Consider the following 18211-nt stretch of genomic DNA (forward strand, 5'->3'; position numbering starts at 1 on the left):
GCCAAAGATTGTAGATGAACTGATGCCTCCTACGTTCCCCATATACCTAAACCTATACTTCTGATCTTCTGTCATCCCATAACATCTCTAACAGAGGTTTATCTGCCTTGAAGAATTAACTTTCTCAGTCAGGAAGGGGGTTTCAGGGAAGAGGAGCAGATGCTGAATATGAACAAGATCATGGAGAGAATCATGGGAATATCAGTGAAACCAGTTGTTCTGGTTTGAAATCTGGTTTGCCCTCTTGCTTGCTCAAACGTTCATTCCACAGTGTTTAAGCTTCTACTCTGAGCTAAAGTTCTGCGCTGGGAACGGAAGGCATAAATGGCAACAAGCCACAGTTCCTTCCCACAAGGCAGTCACGATCCAGAGGGAGACAATGACAAGTAAACAAGCAGTGACATGACTGTTCACTGTGCTGTTACATCTACATTACATACATTGTAAATTCAGGGGTCTGGGGAGGAGGATCTCAGGAAGGAGTATCCAACCTTGCCTAGGTTTGGTCAAGTTAGACTCCCTCCCAGAGGAGGTGAAATAGAAGCCAAGCCTCAAAATTATAAGCAGCAGTTAAGAAATGGAAATGCCTCCTGGGCTTGGTCAGGGATCTGGACACAAAAAAGAATGGAGCCCATTGGAAAGCTGCAATCGGGTCACTGTGGAATGTAAATAGTGTGTGTGTGTGTGTGTGTGTGTGTTGGGGTTGGGAGATGTGGAGGATAGAGGTGAAAATGGCTGGAGAGGCAGGCAGGGACTGGTCAGACCCAAGCCTTTGACCTCAGTAATGCCTACTCAGCCCAGCCAGACCCGAAAAGCCTGCTCCTAGGAGTCTGTGCCTAAGGCAGATGATGCATCTTGGGGAGACTCACCAAGTCTTTTTTTGAACACATTTGGTAGAAGAAGTGATCATATAATTACGGTGGTGATAATTAGAGGAACTTCCATTGCTTCTTTCAACAAACATTGCATAAAATGTGGCCCTCTCACGTCGTGGGCGGGGTTCAAGGGGTGGGGAAGCCAGGCATCCCTTGTGGGGGAAGCCAACACCTGTATCTATCTCCTGCCAAGCACACCTGACTACCCAGCTGAGGCCCAGAGGTGCCATAGATACACCTGGGACCGCTCCAGTGTGGAGCTGAGTGCTGTTGGCGGGGGGAACTGAAAGCCACTCCCCAGGTTCCCCAGGCTGAGCAGACTCTAGCCAACCCACAGGCTTCAGATTTATTTCATTCTGATCTTCAAACCTGCAGAGATCCTGCCCAGGACCTGGAGGTGCCTTTTACATCTTGGCAACCTTAGCCTGAGATGCTCAAGCCACTGGTCTCTGGGCTCACGTTTCTTCTTCCTAAGACCACATACATGGGGTCTTGGTGGCCTGGACATGCTCCTAGCCCTGTCAAATGCTGTTTGACTTCTTATAAAATCTCCATTCACATGTTTATCCAAGAGACACCTTGAGGGCCTCTGGTTTAGATGGAGAGAAGAAAACCTTTTTTTTTTTTAAGATTTTATTTATTAATTCATGAAAAACACACACACAGAGAGAGAGAGAGAGAGAGAGAGAGGCAGAGACACAGGCAGAGGGAGAAGCAGGCTCCATGCAGGGAGCCTGACGTGAGACTCGATCCCGGGTCTCCAGGATCAGGCCCTGGGCTGAAAGTGGCACTAAACCGCTGAGCCACTCGGGCTGCCCCAAAAACCTTTCTTTTTATTTCTAACCCCATACCTTCACCCCAAACTCTTCTCCCTCTTTTCTTCCACCAGGTTTTTCTTAGTGCAAAGAATGATCCCGTTGTTTCTGGGGAGGCCTTGATTTTCTTTCCTCTCTGCACCTCATTTTCCATCCATCCAATACCAACTTTTCCCTTGGCATTGCCTTTAATAACTCACTGGGAACTAAAAACCAAGTGAATTGCCCAAAGGCTCTGTGTCTCTTTCTGTCTCATTAGCAACATGTCTGGTCTGTTTTGTTCTTAGTTTTCCAGACAAGCTTCTGTGCCTCTCAAAGCCACTTGTACCAATGATTTCTGGCCTTTCCCATTGGGGCCTGAAGCTTCACTCATGCTCCTTCCCATGGGGCCTGAAGCCTCACTCATGCTCTTTTGAGACTCAGAATGGCTGTGTGTCACATTTAAGGAGATAGTTGGCATCTGTAAAACACCAGGCAAAGCCATAAGAGCTAAATGATCAAGAATTTAGGCTCTCTGCCTTCCTATCTCCCCACGATATCCCCATATCCAGCGCTATTTATGGCTGGACAGGTATTTGCAGGCTGGTTATCTTTCTGTCAATGGTCAGAGGAAGGACACCCAGTGGACTCTTATTTTCTTGGGGCCCTGCCTCAAACCCTCTTTGGGACTTTGATCTTATCAGCTGGCCCTTTCCCAGGGCTCTCTGGTGGAGCTTCAAGATACATGTTGAACCTGACTTGTCCTGGCACCTGGCAGTGGAGGAAGGAGGATGAAGGAGAGATTGCTCCTGAAGGAAAAGTGTACTTGGCTTTCTCATTAATGGGTTCTCCTTGGGGAACAGGCAAGCAGCAGATGTATGGGCAATGGCCAACTGATCCATTTGTAGATAGATTCAGGGTGTGGTGTTCCCTCTAAGCCTGGGCAGGCCCTGGGAAACTGGAGCAGAGCTAGATCCCGGCCTGAAATGGGGCAGGCTGCACAGGAGCTGCAATATGCTGGTTTCAGGTGTGGGATCTCTGCTTCCCTTGGAGACTGGGGTCCAGAGGGCTAGTATGTCTGTTGCCGGAGTGTGCTTCTCAAACCTGGAGCTGCACTGATCGTTTTCATTCATGAACATACTAACTGGCAAGGAGGCTTAGCTCGGCCCTTCAGAGTCTGGCCTCAGTGTGCCTTTATCATGAGTCCCTTCTCTCAACACTCCCCAGTACAAACCATCCATCCCACTCCTGGATCCAAGCTCACTCCAAGCCTTCACATCTTTGGGCCTTGCCTCATGCCATTCTCTTCCTAGAATGGCTTTTCTCCTAGTAAGCCACTCTGGAGAAGCATCCCCCCATGGCCAGAGGCTCAATACATCTCTCTCTCTCTCTCTCTCTCCTCTTATGCCCCAGATTTACTCTGTTGGTCTCTGGTCTAGCTCTATTATGTTTACTTCATGCCTGCCTCCAGTCATGCCGATGGACAGTCCCCTGAACTTTCTGCTCCTGCACAACCAGCTCCGCTTCATCCTTCAGGTGTCAACTCCAATGCCATCTCCTCAGCTAGTCCTTCCTTGACCGCCCCATCTAAAGGCAGGCCCCATCCATACACACTCTGTCCCATTCATTACCTGGGATCATCGTCTTCATGACACTCAGCATCTGAAATTTTCTTTACCTATTCGTCGGCCTGGACTATGTCTCTTCCTCTAGAATGTAAGCTCTTGGAGGGCAGAGATCCGGCAGGATCAGTTGATACGTGGTTGGTTCCCAATAAAATATCTATTGATTAAATGAAGGCAACTAGGGGCATTCAAGTTGGCACCCTGAGGACCTGGCTCAGAGCCCGGCGCACTAAAGGTTGGCTTCATGGGACATTCGCTAAACGAATGAACGAACCCGAGGACGCAGCACTCCCACTGCAGACTGACGGGTTGAGCGACAGCTGGGGGCGCCTCGGCCCGCGCGCTGTGGAGGGGCCGCCGACAGCGGAGCGGCAGCCCGCGGACGCGCACCGGGGCTCCTGATTGGCTGGCTGCTGAGCCCCTCGGAGGGGAAGGGGAGGGGGCCCGAGGCGACAGCTCCGCGTGGGGAGGAGGCGGCACCAAGCGGCGGGAGGCGGCCCAACCGCCAGAAGCTGTGTGAGCAACAGTCGCCTCGAACCGGCGAACCGACGTCTCCGCGCAAGGGCCCGGCGCGAGGGGCGGGGCGCGCGCGTCACGTGAGCGTGTTTTGGGCACGTGATCCGCGCGGGGCCAGGGCCGGCCCCCGCCCCCTCCTCTCCTCCCCTCAGCGGGTGTGAGTCGAGCGGCCTCGCCTCACCGCCTAGCGCCCCCCTCAGCCCCGCCGCCGCCGCCGCCTCCGCCCGCCGGCCATGTCCCCGGGCCGCCGCCGCCGCCGCTCGAGCGCGGCGCTCCAGCGGCCCAGCGCGCAGTGAGCGCGGGGCCCTCTCGCTACTCGCCCGCCCCGGGGCCCCCTTGTTCTCAGCGCCGCCGCCGCCGCCGCCATGTTGGGTTTAGAGCCGCAGCGGAGCCGCCGCCGCCGCCGCCGGTAAGGGAGGCCGAGAGCGGAGCCCGCCCCGCCCCGGGGCCCAGGGAGCGGGGCCGCCTCGGAGCCCGGCCTCTCCCCGCCAGCCGCCTTCCCGGCCCGCCCGCCGTGCGAGCCAGCGAGCGAGCGAGCGCCGGGCCGCGGCCGCGCCTTCCGCTCCCGGCCCGAGCGAGCCCGCCGCAGGTTCGTTCCCCCGCCGCCGCCGGGCCCGGCCAGAGCCTGCAGCGGAGCTCACGAGAGTCAGCGCCATGGCGGAGCAGACCTACTCGTGGTGAGTGCGGGGCTGGGGAGGCCGGGGCGCGGCGCAGGTGGGGGTCGGGGCGCCGACGCGGCCGGGTGGGGGGGAGAGGAGGAGGAGGAACAGGTGCGCGTCGCGGGGGGGCGCGGGTTGGGGGTGCACGCCCCCCTCGTCCCCACCAGAGGGGGCGGCTGGCGCTGTGGAAGGTGGTCAGCGGCCGGGGACCCGGGAGTCCGAGAAGGGATGGAGGCGGTGGCGGCCGCGGCGGATGTCATCTGGTCATGGGCGGAGCAGGTGATGGAGAAGGGGAGCGTGACCCCAGAGGTGGGAAGCCCACGGATGGGAAGTTGAATCCCGTGGACGCTCCGGAACTGACATGAGGGGGTAGCTGCTGGGCAGGAGGATTGAAAGGGTGGGCAGAGGCGGGCCAGGGCAAGGGTGGGCCACCGGGCTGCGAAGAAGCTGGTAGGAAAAACAGGTGATAAGAGGCTGAACTTGGAAGTTGGAAGAGAGGAGGAGCCGTCTGACTGGGGCTGCTGCTTAGCACCTGCGTGGCGACTGAAGGGGGAGTTGGTAAGGTGGGCAGAGGCCCGGGTGTGATCGAAGGAAAACCACGGAAGGAACGTCTTGCGAACCATGGAAGGGAGTCCCTTGCGAGGAGGTTGGAAGGGGATCCTGTTTGGATAACCACATTCTGGAAAAGGAGTCGTTGGTGGCAAGTGGAGCATGAGTAGAATCTTTGTGAGGGTTGGTACTCTGTTCTTCGGAATTTGAAGTGGCCTGCTGCCCTGGATCACGTATGGAGATGGAAGATCTGCACGTTCATTTTTATGGGACTTCTAACGCTATTAAATATTTTGTTGAGGAATGAGAAGCGCACTGTGTGGTTTATGGAGTGAGAACTTAACCTATCCTGAGAAGGGAATGCAGTGTTTGGGGAGATGGGGGTGAGAGGCCTCCCTTTAGCATGTGGAGGTGGAGTATTTGCAGGGGTGGAAGGAATGACGGTAGCTTCCTTGAAGAGTGGAAATTGGATAGTGAGGAGGAAGTAGTAATAACCGAGGGTGAAGAAGGAAGGAATGGGATGGTAGGTATGGGGATGGGAAATCTGGTTGCAATCTAGAGAGATTGTTTGAAGATGGTTTACTCTTTGAAGCAAATGTGGTTTGGGACAGAACTGTACTGCTTTCCCTTGCTAGAAAAGAGCACAATTGAGTGGGAAGAGCATGGCGTTTGGAGTTGGAAGGTTTGGTTTGGTAGTCCCTCTTTCACCGCTAACTTGGTTTATAAGTAGGCAAGATAGTAAGTTCTCCATTCCTTTTCCCTTGCCTTTTTCATAGATTGTAAAGATTAAATGAATAACTTTAGAAAGCCAATGGAAAACTGTAAAGTGTTACATTTTATTACATTATCGTTAGGGGAACGACAAAGAAATGGATTAATACATGAAAATAAAGAATGGTTTTAGGTAGAGGGCTTTAATGGAGTGGATGCTTTGTGGTGCTTGAGGTTATGATAGATAAGTCAGGAACTCATTGTGTCTTCACATAGGGAAAGAGGATTGGTGATGGAAGATGATAATTCAGAAGGGAACTTCAGTGCTCAAAAAGAAGAAAACAGAGTCTGAAAGAAAGTCACACTAAAAGAAGAATTAAAACGTTGGTGAACAGTTGTGACTGCAGATGTATTTTTAAAAGCATTAACTGATTGGATAGTTTTGAGCAACAGTGAGCTGCCTCTCCTTAGCAGGTAATATGGAACACAAGATTACAGTTTGAGCTTTCTTACGGACAGAGTTAGAGTTAAGTTCTGTAACTAACTTAACTAACTCATCTTGAGCTCTTAACACTAACTGGTCTAGCTGAGAGTCCTGATGGCTGCCCTTCTGCTTTTACAGTGCCATATAGAGACCATGGACGGTTGAAGGAGTAAACACAGTGGCCAAGAAGTGAGGAAAATGAAAGTGTTTTACTAGATAGTTGGCCACACACTATGTGATGTTGGATGGCTCTACTAGTTGGGGGGGGGGGGTACTGTTTTGTGAAGTTTGATAGTTTACAATATTTATCTTACTAAAATACTTCCATCTCAGCTCCTTTTGCTTTATAGGCAAAGAAACTCATTGAAATTAGAATGTTTATTAGCCTCTCACCTTTAGCCAGTTTTGAGATGGAGAAAGTTTATACATCATCTTGAGAGAGGGAGGTGTATGAGGAGAGAGGATTGGGAAACCAGGCAGCTTTCTAGGTTCTGATAGTTACTGTAAGTAATATCCATGTTTCAGTCACCAGTCTCTGAGGTAGGTGAATGCTCTGTTTTATGGAAGAGGAAATTTAGGCTTAGGATGCCAAGTGATTTGATGAGATACTTCACTTGTGATGCTTTGTTTTGTTTGATACATTCTCCCATCATTGTATTCATTCTCCTTGTAAGTATGAAAAAGGTATTCCAAGAGTACATGTGAACTGAGTTTTGGAGTATCTTTTTGCAGTATCTTTGTCACTGTTCTTTTGGTTTGTGCAAATAAGAGTTTGTTTTGTTTTGCTTTTTTATGGACTTGTACTACGTTTGCATGTGGCCATTAGGAAAATCAACCTTGTGGGGACTATTGTGGCAGTATAAATTGGTCTGAGGATGGAGTCAGTGAAGAATCTTTAAAAAAAAAAATTTTTTTTTTATTGGAGTTCGATTTGCCAACATATAGTATAACACCCAGTGCTCATCCTGTCACCCAGTCACCCGTCTCCCCGCCCACCTCCCCCAGAGTTAGGAGTCTCTCATGTTCTGTCACCCTCTCTGATTTTTTCCCACTCATTTTCTCTCCTTTCCCCTATAATCCCTTTCACTATTTTTTATATTCCCCATATGAATGAAACCATATGTCTGTCCTTCTCCAATTGACTTACTTCACTCAGCATAATACTCTCCCGTTACATCCACTTCGAAGCAAATGGTGGATATTTGTTGTGTCTGATGGCTGAGTAACATTGTATATATAGACCATATCTTCTTTATCCATTCATCTTTTGATGGACACCAAGGTTCCTTCCACAGTTTGGCTATTCTGGACATTGCTGCTATAAACATTGGGGTGCAGGTGTCTCAGTTTTTCACTGCATCCCCAGTAGTGCAATTGCTGGGTCATAGAGTAGCTCTATTTTTAACTCTGAGGAACCTCCACACAATTTTCCAGAGTGGCTGTAGCAGTTCACATTCCCACCAGCAGTGCAAGAGGGTTCCCCTTTCTCCACATCCTCTCCAACATTTGTTGTTTCCTGTCTTGTTAATTTTCACCATTTGTCAGTGAAGAATCTAGAATGTAGATGTCAGAAGATTGAAAATAGTTTCCTTAGGATTTTCTTTTCTTGTCTTTTTTTAAAAAGATTTTATTTATTTATTTGTTTATTTTTAAAGATTTTATTTATTTATTTGTGAGAGAGAGAGAGAGAGAGAGAGAGAGAGGCAGAGACACAGGAAGAGGGAGATGCACGCTCCATGCAGGGAGCCTGATGTGGGACTTGATCCAGGTCTCCAGGATCACGCCCTGAGCCAAAGGCAGATGTCCAACTGCTGAGCCACCCAGGAGCCCCTAAAGATTTTATTTTCAAGCAATCTCTACACCCAACATGGGGCTTGAACCCATGACCCTGAGATCAAGAGTCACAAGCTCCACCGACTGAGCTAGCCCGGTGCCCCAGGATTTTAGTGTAATAAGATAGGTAAATTATAAAGCAAGATTGGTCATGTGGTAATTGTTGAAGCTTAGTGATGAGTACTTGAAGGTTTATTATTCTATTCTGTATATTTTGACATGTTTACATTTTTCATAATAAAAAGGTAACTTAAAAAAAAAAAACTTCTATCCATGCTATTCATGCTGTTTTCTGGTTTCTTGTGCTTGCTTTCTGTGTTGAGAAGCTAGAGTGGGTGTATTGAGTTAAGAATATGTAGGTTATGACCTGATGAATGAGGGGGCACAAGCCATCCAGGTATTTGGCAGATACCTTCATCAGCATCTGAGCTCCCACTTTGGGAAGATGAAATCTAAGGGGTCATTTCAGTTGAAGGTGCAGTTTCAGTACACTCATACAGTGGAAGTACAGTTAGTCCTCCATTATCTGTGGGGTTTACATACCAGGAACCCAGTGGATGTCTGAGACCAAGGGTAGTACCAAACCCTGTATATACTATGCTTTTTTTATACATACATATGTATGATAAAATTAAGTTATAAATTAGGCCTAGTAATAGATTAACAACAAATAATAAAAAAAATTATAGCAACATACTGTAATAAAGGTTACATGAATGCAGTCTTCCTTGAAGTATTTTATTGTACTGTATTCACCCTTGTGATGACAGATGAAAAAATGCTTAAGTGATGAGATGAAGGGAGGTGAATGACATAGAGGTTGTGACGTAGCGTTAGGCCGCTATTGACCGTATGATAATACATGAGGAAGAGGATCATCTGCTTTCAGACTGTGGTTGACCCTGGTAACTGAAACCATGGGGCCCAATGAGCCAGGGAACGGGCAGTTCTCTGTCCCAGGTAGGTCATGAGCAGGAGATATAGAGCAGGGTAGCAAACACCTGTTACTTGCAAGGTGATTGGTGTGCAGGTCAGTAATTTGGGGGGCTTACCTCTAGTGGTTATTATTAAAAGGTGCCCAGGGAAAAGCAAAGCAGGGACTTAGAATGTGCATTCTAAACTCAAATCCTCATCTAAATATCCAGACTCTAGTTGTGATTACAAATATCATACCGTAAAATGGCAGCAACTGAGAAAAGCAGCGTTCTTGTCCTCGAAAGTTGTTTTCCTTAGCATACTTTATTCCTAGCAAAGTCTATCAAAATCTTATTACCCAAGGGTTCACCTGAAATTCCACGTATCTGGGAAACATTTCTATATCCAACTGATCTCTTTATATTTGATATTTGTAGTCTGTCTGCATTTTTGCTACTTTTATGTGTTTGAATACCTAGCCTCTTCATTAGATTGTAAGCTCCTTGAGAGTAAGGATGCTCTTACAGTACCTCCCACATACTTAGTACATTGTCTTGCCTGTAGCTTCTGCTTAGAACACACTGATTGAATAAGATAGATTTTTATGATTGTTCATCCTTTGTTGAAAGAATATTTTAAGTGTGAGGGAAAGCTACAGATGGGTGTTTATTATAATCTATATACTATACTTAATAAAAGCTCTTGGTAACTTAGTTTCTTGGTATCACAGTGCTGTAAGAATGAGTAATGCCATCCTTAATAAAATTTTAAATAAAATCTGTTGACAGATGAAATTAAAATAATTGGTAGTAATACCACAATCTTTATCATGATGTAACCACAGGACTCAGCTTGTATCCTTCTTACTTGTATACCCAGGAAGTAAAAGAATGCATGTGAAAACACAAATAGAAGGTGGAAGCTAGATTTTTTATTAATTTGGGAAAAAACACCTTGCTCGATGTGTATATGAGCAGTTATTTTAGCATAAGTTCTGTGGGAAACAGGAATTTGTCTTTCTTTCCCTCTCTTTTTTTTGGAACTTCTCGATGGAGTCAATGCAGTACTTGAATCTTGGTGGTAGGGATCCCTGGGTGGCGCAGCGGTTTGGCGCCTGCCTTTGGCCCAGGGCGCGATCCTGGAGACTCGGGATCGAATCCCACATCAGGCTCCCGGTGCATGGAGCCTGCTTCTCCCTCTGCCTATGTCTCTGCCTCTCTCTCTCTCTCACTGTGTGCCTATCATAAATAAATAAAAATAAAATAAAAAAATGAATCTTGGTGGTAAAAATTACTTAAGTTAGCGTTAATGTTGGTGTAGGGGGAAAAGGAAATAAGTACATGTGGACCTCATCGAAATGAATTTTGTTTCCAAAGTAGTATCATAACAATTTATTGTGTGTTTTCTGGGTGCTAGGGCTTTAAAGCATTGTTAAATAAGGAAACTGAGGCTCAAAGAATTTAACTTGCCAAATAACATGTAAATGGTAAAAGGGCTCAAAGTGAAGACTGTTTAACATGATTCTGTGGCTAAATCTGTCTACTTCCATTTCCATAATCACTACTGTAAGCCAGTCCATTTTTGCTTGAGTTCCCTGTTAGCCTCCTCACTGGTTACACCTCCCCCGTCCCCTGTTCTCCACATGATGACTGTTCTCCTAAGTGACCTTCTGACAGCTTAAAAAACTCTTCAGTGGTCACACTTGGAATAAAACCCAGGTTCATCAGTAGGCTCTTCACAGTTTTATCTTGTGTGGGTTTCTGAGGGATGACAGACAAACTAAAAAGTTACACAAGAGTAAGAATCTTTTCTATTTTGGTATTCTTTCCGGTGCTCGATATGTAATGATAGCTGGTAAATATTTACTGAACAAATGAATGAGAACACTTCCCCCTGGGCTATGTGTCTTAAGGTCTACTCTAAAGATTGCATTATATTGAGGTAATATACTGTGAATATAATGGGTAAATAGTATTATACCTGATACTAGGTATTGGCAAATAGTGTTACACCTGAGAATGAGAAATAACACAGATCTCTAGAACTCATGAAAGTCACTTCTATGCAATTACTGTTGTGTATTGTTGTATCTGTTATGATCATATCTGTTCTTGTATCTTGTGGTCATTGCATTTTATGCAAAATTTTCAGAGAGAAATTATTTAGTTGAAAATGTGTGTCTAGCATTATAGGCTTTAGATTTGCTCATTTTTAAAACATGTCTTGCTTCTAGTTAAGGTGCTATAATAATGGTTTGGCAATGCATGATTCAGACTGAAATTAACCAAAACTAAGACCAGGAATTTGTACTGAAATCATTTTCCTGCCTGGGGATAGAGGAGAGGGAAGCTGGAGAGTCTGTAACCATCCTATAATTTACCGAGTGGTATTATGAATTCAGGAGCCTAATGTCCATGCATTTCCTTTTTTCTTTTCTCTTTTTTTCTCTCCCTCCCTCCCCCCTCTTTCTTTTCTTTCTTTCTTTTCTTTCTTTCTTTCTTTCTTTCTTTCTTTCTTTCTTTCTTTCTTTCTTTCTTTCTTTCTTTCTTCTTTTCTTCTTTCTTGATTTAATTTATTTATTTGACAGAGCACAAGTAAGGGGAAGGCAGAGGGAGAGAGAGAGAATCAGGTTCCCTGCTGAGCAAAAAAGCTCAACGTGGGGCTTGATCTTGAGCCGAGGGCCAGATGCTTAGCCCACTGAGCCACCCAGGCACCCTATCCATGCATTTCTAAAAATAGATTTCTGTGTGACCATCTATTTTAGAGATGACAAATGCTCTTGAATTGAGGTGTTAATGGAATTCTAATTGTGTTTTACTTCAATGTTAATAACTTAGTTTTTATCATTCTCACATTTCATCAAACTATCTCATGGAAAATCGAGATGTCTTAAGAGGAGAATATCTAGCCAAGTCTTGTTTTACTTGGCTACATTTGGCATCTGAACTTTTTTGTTTTGTTTTTTTTTTGTTTTTTTTTTGGCATCTGAACTTGATGTGATTGCTGTCCCTGGCAATAGAGCCGTTAGTATGACTTGATTTGTTAAATCCTAGAGTATATTTTCTGGAGTTTAATGGTTGCTTCTGGGAGTTAAAAAAGACAATATTGGTTTCATTTGTTGTATGTATAAGTCAAATTTTTGCAACTTTGCAACAAGCTTCTGTAACATTTTCCAACCTTTACTGGGAAAGTTAGAGGTACAGTGTGCCTCTTCTGTAATTTTAACTTCTTAGGTGTATAGAGGGATTCAATTTTACAGTGAAAATCTACAGTTAGCCCCTATGATCCTCACAATGAATTCTTACCTGTCCGATTTTATTAATAGGTCTCACTAAGGCCAAAGCTTAAAACAGACCTACTCATTAGCTGTGATTAGACTAGATTGAGCACCTATGAAAAGTTAGGTTTGAAAATGTTTTTAAGGTATTAGACCAATCAGTCTATGAATATACATTAGTAGAAATCTCATAGAAAATCCAATTTCTTGATTTGTAGATTTCACCCTAATTTGATAAGACTTGATAATCTCTGTTTTGGAGTTCTGGTATTGATAGTGAAGAACCACTGAGGGATAAAAAACAGAACGGCTCTACAGTAGAGATGTGCCCCACTTTTTTTTTTTTAATGAATTTGTGAATTTTGCTGAATATAAGTGATTGCTCAAAAAATATTTGATTCTGTCAATGCCACTCATTACATTTTTGTTTGAAATTCTAAAATAAGAGGCTTTAATTCCATTCTGGTTTCTTCAAATGGGGAAAAATTTTATTTGAGGGTGATTTCCAGCTCTGATGAACTGGGATCTAGTCTTGTTTTAGTTCCAGTTTTGTAGTCTGTAGAATGGGTATGTCGTACTCCAGAGTTGTTGCAAGGATTTAATGAGATAATGCACATGCAAATGCTTTGTAAATTGCTAAGTAAAATATAAAAGCAAGGTATTTGTGCTCTACATTGTTAGATCCAAACAGGTTCCAGATACAGGGTTCCTTACTACAGAAAATAATTTTTCTTGTTTCATAATATAAGTAGCATTTAAACTTTGAGGTGTCCATTCTAGTGAGGATTCTTTTGAGATATCCAAGTAATTCCATATAAAAAGAAAGAAAAGTTTTCAAATTGTCATTGATTTATATTGTTGCCTTCGAAATGTGCTATAAGGTCATTTTCTTCTAGTCACATTTTATGGTCCAAAAATAAAGAAGAAAAATCATGAATTGAATAAGGGCTAAGTTTTTTCACAAAATGTTTTATTTTGATCTTTGTTTTGGAAGGCAGTTTCCTCTATAATGTACTCAGATGAGGGAAGAGTACAGTGGTATGGATAATCCTAGGCTTTTTCTGGTTTTCTTTGGAATGCACAGGGCATTCATACCCTAAAATGCTTGAAGAGGGGCTGTTAGCAGTTTCTTGTTTTCCCTGTTCCATACCATGTTTGTCAGGCACACCCACTTCCCCTCGTCTGAGGGCCTCAGACTTCGGCTTCACTCTTGACCTAAATAGGACGAGTGCAGTAAAGTTTTAATTGTTTTTTCAACTTGGTTATGCAGACATTTTAAGTACGGTGCTTGACTTTGTTATTTCCTTAATTTTGCCTGAGTTGTCTAGCTTTACTTTCCAAACTTGTAAATCTTCAGTCTTGTCTGACAGCCTTAACTTTTAACCCATTTGACTATATGCTCAACTGACTTATAAACTCATCAAAATTTACATTCATTCTCAAAAATGCTTGCAAAAATACTGTTAGAAGTAAAAGTTAATTTTAGGTTCACCTGAGGTGGTTCAGTTAGTTAAGTGTTTTCCTTTGGTTCTGGTCATGATCTGTGGGTCCCAGGATTGAGCCCCGTGTTGGGCTGTCTGCTCAGTGAGGAGTCTGCTTCTCCCTCTGTGCATCCCCCCCCCCCCCAATAAATAGAATCTTTAAAAAAAAAAAGTTAGTTTTAGAAATTGATTTCTCTTACCTATGCATTGATTAGTGCAAGCACCAATAAATACCTCAGAAAATATTAAGATCTAATAGCTATGAAAAATATTTTCATACATAACTTTCATCTTAGGGATTCAATCTAGTCTTATTATAGAAATGCTACCTAGGGACACTGTGAGGCTAGTGAGAGTTAAAGATTTGAGATGAGGTCAGTTAACCAAGTAGGAAAGTATAGCTCTGAGGGCAGAATGGAAGCCTGGAAGTTGAGGCTTGGAAAACTCAAGAGTTGGGAATTGGAAGAGGTGGAATCAAAAAAAGCTCCATCAGAAGTAGGATAATTAGCAAAGCCTAATGGTGATAAAAGAAAAGGCACATAGAATTTTGGGGGGCAAGAGTGTAAAAGGCTACAGGGTTCAAAGAGAATGAAGAAAAACAGGATGTTGAATTTGCTAAGGAAGTCATTAGTGAAAGTGCACTAATAAAGATGAGAGTAGAGAGGGTGAAAGGCAAATTAAGGCAGGGTAATGAAGAAATAAAAGGCATCCTTTGGGTACTGGCCATTTGTTTGCAAGATAAGATGGGAAGGACATAAGGAAAGCGGGAGGGTTCTTGATGTAGACAGGGCCATAGTCTTCTGGTTTTATTTTCATTTTTTTGTTAAGGGAGAGAATTCTATACTTGAAGCTAGAGAGAAGGATAAATTGATCTGGGAAGACTTTTTTTTTTTTAAGATTTTTTAATTTATTCATTTGAGAGAGAGAAAGAGCGAGTGCTAGTAGGGGAAGAGGCAGAGGCAGACTCCCTGCTGAGCAGGAAGCCCGATGTGGGGCTTGATCCCAGGACCTGGAGAAAATGACCTGAACCCAAGACAGACGTCCAACCATCTGAGCACCCCTTTGGAAAGACTTTTTTTTTTTTTCTTTTTACTATAGTTTAAATTTAGAGATTTTTGTCTATTTTATTTTTAAGATTTTATTTTTTATTCACGAGAGACACACACACACACAGAGAGGGGCAGAGACCCATGCAGAGGGAGAAGCAGGCTCACCACAAGGAGCCTGATATGGGACTCGATCCCAGATCCCAGGATCAAGACCTGAGCCAAAGGCAGATATGCTCAACCACTGAGCCACCCAGGGATCCCTCAGTTAGTTTTGAAGGGAACTTAATAGGAAATGAACACTTGATGTGTACATTTATTCTTTGCTTCTTTTGGTCTTTATATTGCCACTAGTTTGGATTGTATTGCTTTTGGAGGTCTTGTTTTCTGTTTTTTTTTTTTTTTTAAATTTATTTATTCAGAGAGAGAGAGAGAGAGACTGAGAGGCAGAGACACAGGCAGAGGGAGAAGCGGGCTCTATGCAGGGAGCCCGACGCGGGACTCGATCCTGGGTCTCCAGGATCAGACCCCGGGCTGCAGGCGGCGCTAAACCGCTGCGCCACGGGGGGGGGGGGGGGGGAGGAGGGGGTGCCCTCTGTTTTGTTTTTAATTGTATCAGTATAAAGTCCAACCTCTTTGGTCTGACTCATCAAAACAATCTTGCCTTATTACCTTGCTTCCCTGTATTTTACTTATTTTTTAAAAAATATTTATTCATGAGAGACACACACAGAGAGAGAGGCAGAGACACAGGCAGAGGGAGAAGCAGGCTCCACCCAGGGAGCCCGACGTGGGACTCGATCCTGGGACTCCAGGATCCTGCCCGGGGCCAAAGGCGGCGCCAACCCCTGAACCACCTGGGCTGCATTTTCTTTAAAATGCTTGTTATTTCTGCCAAACTGGGTTACTTACTGTTTTTCCCCTTTTATTTAAACTGACTCCTATACCTGGTTAGGCTTTCTCCAGAGTCTCTATGTGAGTCCTACGCATCTTTCAAAGTCCAGCTGAAAAGCTTTTGTCTTGTTACAGAACCTTCTGATTGGCCCAGGAGAAATATTCTTCGGATACCTATAGTTTTTTATCTGATCCTGTCATGTGGCAGCACTTTTACAATTTTTCTGACCTTGTATTGAATTATGTAGCTATCTTCCCACCTTGCACGAACTCTGTAAGGATAGGATCAAAATAATTAATTTCCTGGTGTAAGGACCTTATGCATAGTAGAGGCTGAGATTTTCCTTTTTTTAGAGGTGAAATTTGCTAGATTTTAGAGCTAGATTTTAGAAGAGAACGTCACCTTAAAAGTATAATGACAGGGCACATAGAAGAGAAGAGATACTTACTTAACATCTCACAGCTCATTTTTTTTTCTTTTTTTAAGATTTTATTTATTCATGATAGACACAGAGAGGGAGAGAGACAGAGGCAGAGGGAGAAGCAGGCTCCAGGTAGGGAGCTTGACATGGGACCCGATCCCGGGTCTCTAGCATCACGCCCCTGGGCTGAAGGCGGTGCTAAACACAGAGCCACCCAGGGATCCCCCATCTCACAGCTCTTTAAAGAAAAGTAAAATTGATACTGAGTCAAGGGTTGTGGCCAGATATGCCTAACTTGCTAATATCCATACAGCACCTTGAGAAGAGAAAATGGCTCAGTCCCTGAACTGAACACCTAAGGGAGACATTTATAGAGGACCACAGGCTTTTCATTTATGTCATCCTCAACTTACTGCTCCCAATTTATTTCTACTTTATCTCCCAAATAAGCACTTTGTGACATACATTATTTTTTTTAAATGGAGAATCTCTTTCTCTCTCTCCCTCTCTCCCTCTCTCTCTCTTTTTTTTTTTTGTAATTAGGGAACAAGTTTCGGCCATCTCAAATATTTTGCAGGAGATTGCCTTTGAAATATGAGGAGCAATAAGCTATATGGAAAGTAGCTTCTGAGCAATTTAACATTTTCTATCTCTTTTGCTACTATTTCAGAAATCCATATTTCTTGTATTTAAGCTTTTGTTTAAAGAGCTAAAAATATTTTTAAAAAGAGCTAAAAATATTTTAAAAATAAAACCTTATTTTGCCTTCATTTTTTCTCTTTTAACTCATTTCTCTTGTTTAATAATTATAATTCAGAAAGGACAGTTTAAAAAAATCTCTTGGCCTGGTGTGTGCATATTTTAAATTGCATAGATACAGCAGTGCCTCAATTTTAGGTCAGAATTAAACAACCTGGTCATCTGGTATAGGCATAAATCAGAAATTTGGGGGATTAGAAGTTCTTGTTTTGTACATGCTGTGCAATGGTGAAAATAACCTACAGACTTTAAGAGTGGTATAATAGGCTGTTATCCATGGATAACAAAGGTTTTAAGAGCCAACACCAAAGGTTATCAACAAACTTAGAACAAAAGGGAATAACAAGTAGAAGTAGGGGAGAACAGTGAATACCAGATGTGATTGGACAGTAGAAACAAGGGGGAAGGTTAGAGATTCAAGCATCAGGAAGGTCAAATAATGAGACCAAAAAGAAAAGATAGCCAGCTACCAGAATAGGCAACTCAGTGAGAGTCATCATGTGGCAGAGGTGCAAATGGCTCTGCAAATCCAGCTTTGTGCCTCACTGTTGACTTACCAGGTTGATAATGAGTTAACAGGTGGTAATGAGGCAGTCTTATTAGCCTGTCCCATAGCTTTTGAGAGCTTCTGGCTTGGGTGTTACAGCTGGAGACCTTGGAGACATTTTTAATCCTCATCAAATAAGCCAGTAACTCCTATTGACTTTATACATATAAAATAAAAAATTTATCTCTTCATGGTTTCTGGATGACCCTTCTTTGTATTCACTTAGTACATTGTATTTACCTCTTTCAGTTGTTGTTTGTTTCCCTATAAAGTATTGAGGACATAACTCTATTTTGTTTGTGACTTTATCCTCAGTGGTTTATTTGGCACATAGTTTATTTAAATAAACTATTATTTATTATTATTCTAGGGCGCCTGGATGGCTCCATTGGTTAAGTGTCTGATGTCTGACTCTTGATTTTGGCTCAGGTCATGATCTCAGGATCATGAGATTGAGCCCTGTATCAGGTTCTGCTTTGGGCGTGGAGCCTGCTTACGATTCTCTCTCTCCCTCTTTCCCTCTTCCCCTCTTCCCCACTACACCCCTCTCTCAAAAAAAATTTTTTTAATAATTTTTTTAAAATTTATTTATGATAGTCACACAGAGAGCGAGAGAGAGAGAGGCAGAGACACAGGCAGAGGGAGAAGCAGGCTCCATGCACCGGGAGCCCGACGTGGGATTCGATCCTGGGTCTCCAGGATCGCGCCCTGGGCCAAAGGCAGGCGCCAAACCGCTGTGCCACCCAGGGATCCCCCCCAAAATTTTTTTTCTAATAAATAGCATTCAGTATTTGACTTTTTAAAATAACCCTTAAAAAAGAAAA

General features: G+C 43.8%; 1 protein-coding gene across 1 annotated transcript in view; it reads left to right on the forward strand.

The window, feature by feature from the left end:
* The first annotated feature begins 3913 nt into the window (after nt 1-3913).
* SPPL3 (signal peptide peptidase like 3) overlaps nt 3914-18211 on the forward strand; it is a 148929-nt gene continuing 134631 nt past the window's right edge. The window contains exon 1 of the mRNA XM_041728632.1: nt 3914-4487. Coding sequence (XP_041584566.1) covers nt 4465-4487 — 23 coding nt within the window. The 5' untranslated portion in view covers nt 3914-4464. The remainder of the gene's footprint in view (nt 4488-18211) is intronic.

This window comes from Vulpes lagopus, chromosome 14 (assembly GCF_018345385.1).
Source record: "Vulpes lagopus strain Blue_001 chromosome 14, ASM1834538v1, whole genome shotgun sequence".
Lineage (NCBI taxonomy): Eukaryota > Metazoa > Chordata > Mammalia > Carnivora > Canidae > Vulpes > Vulpes lagopus.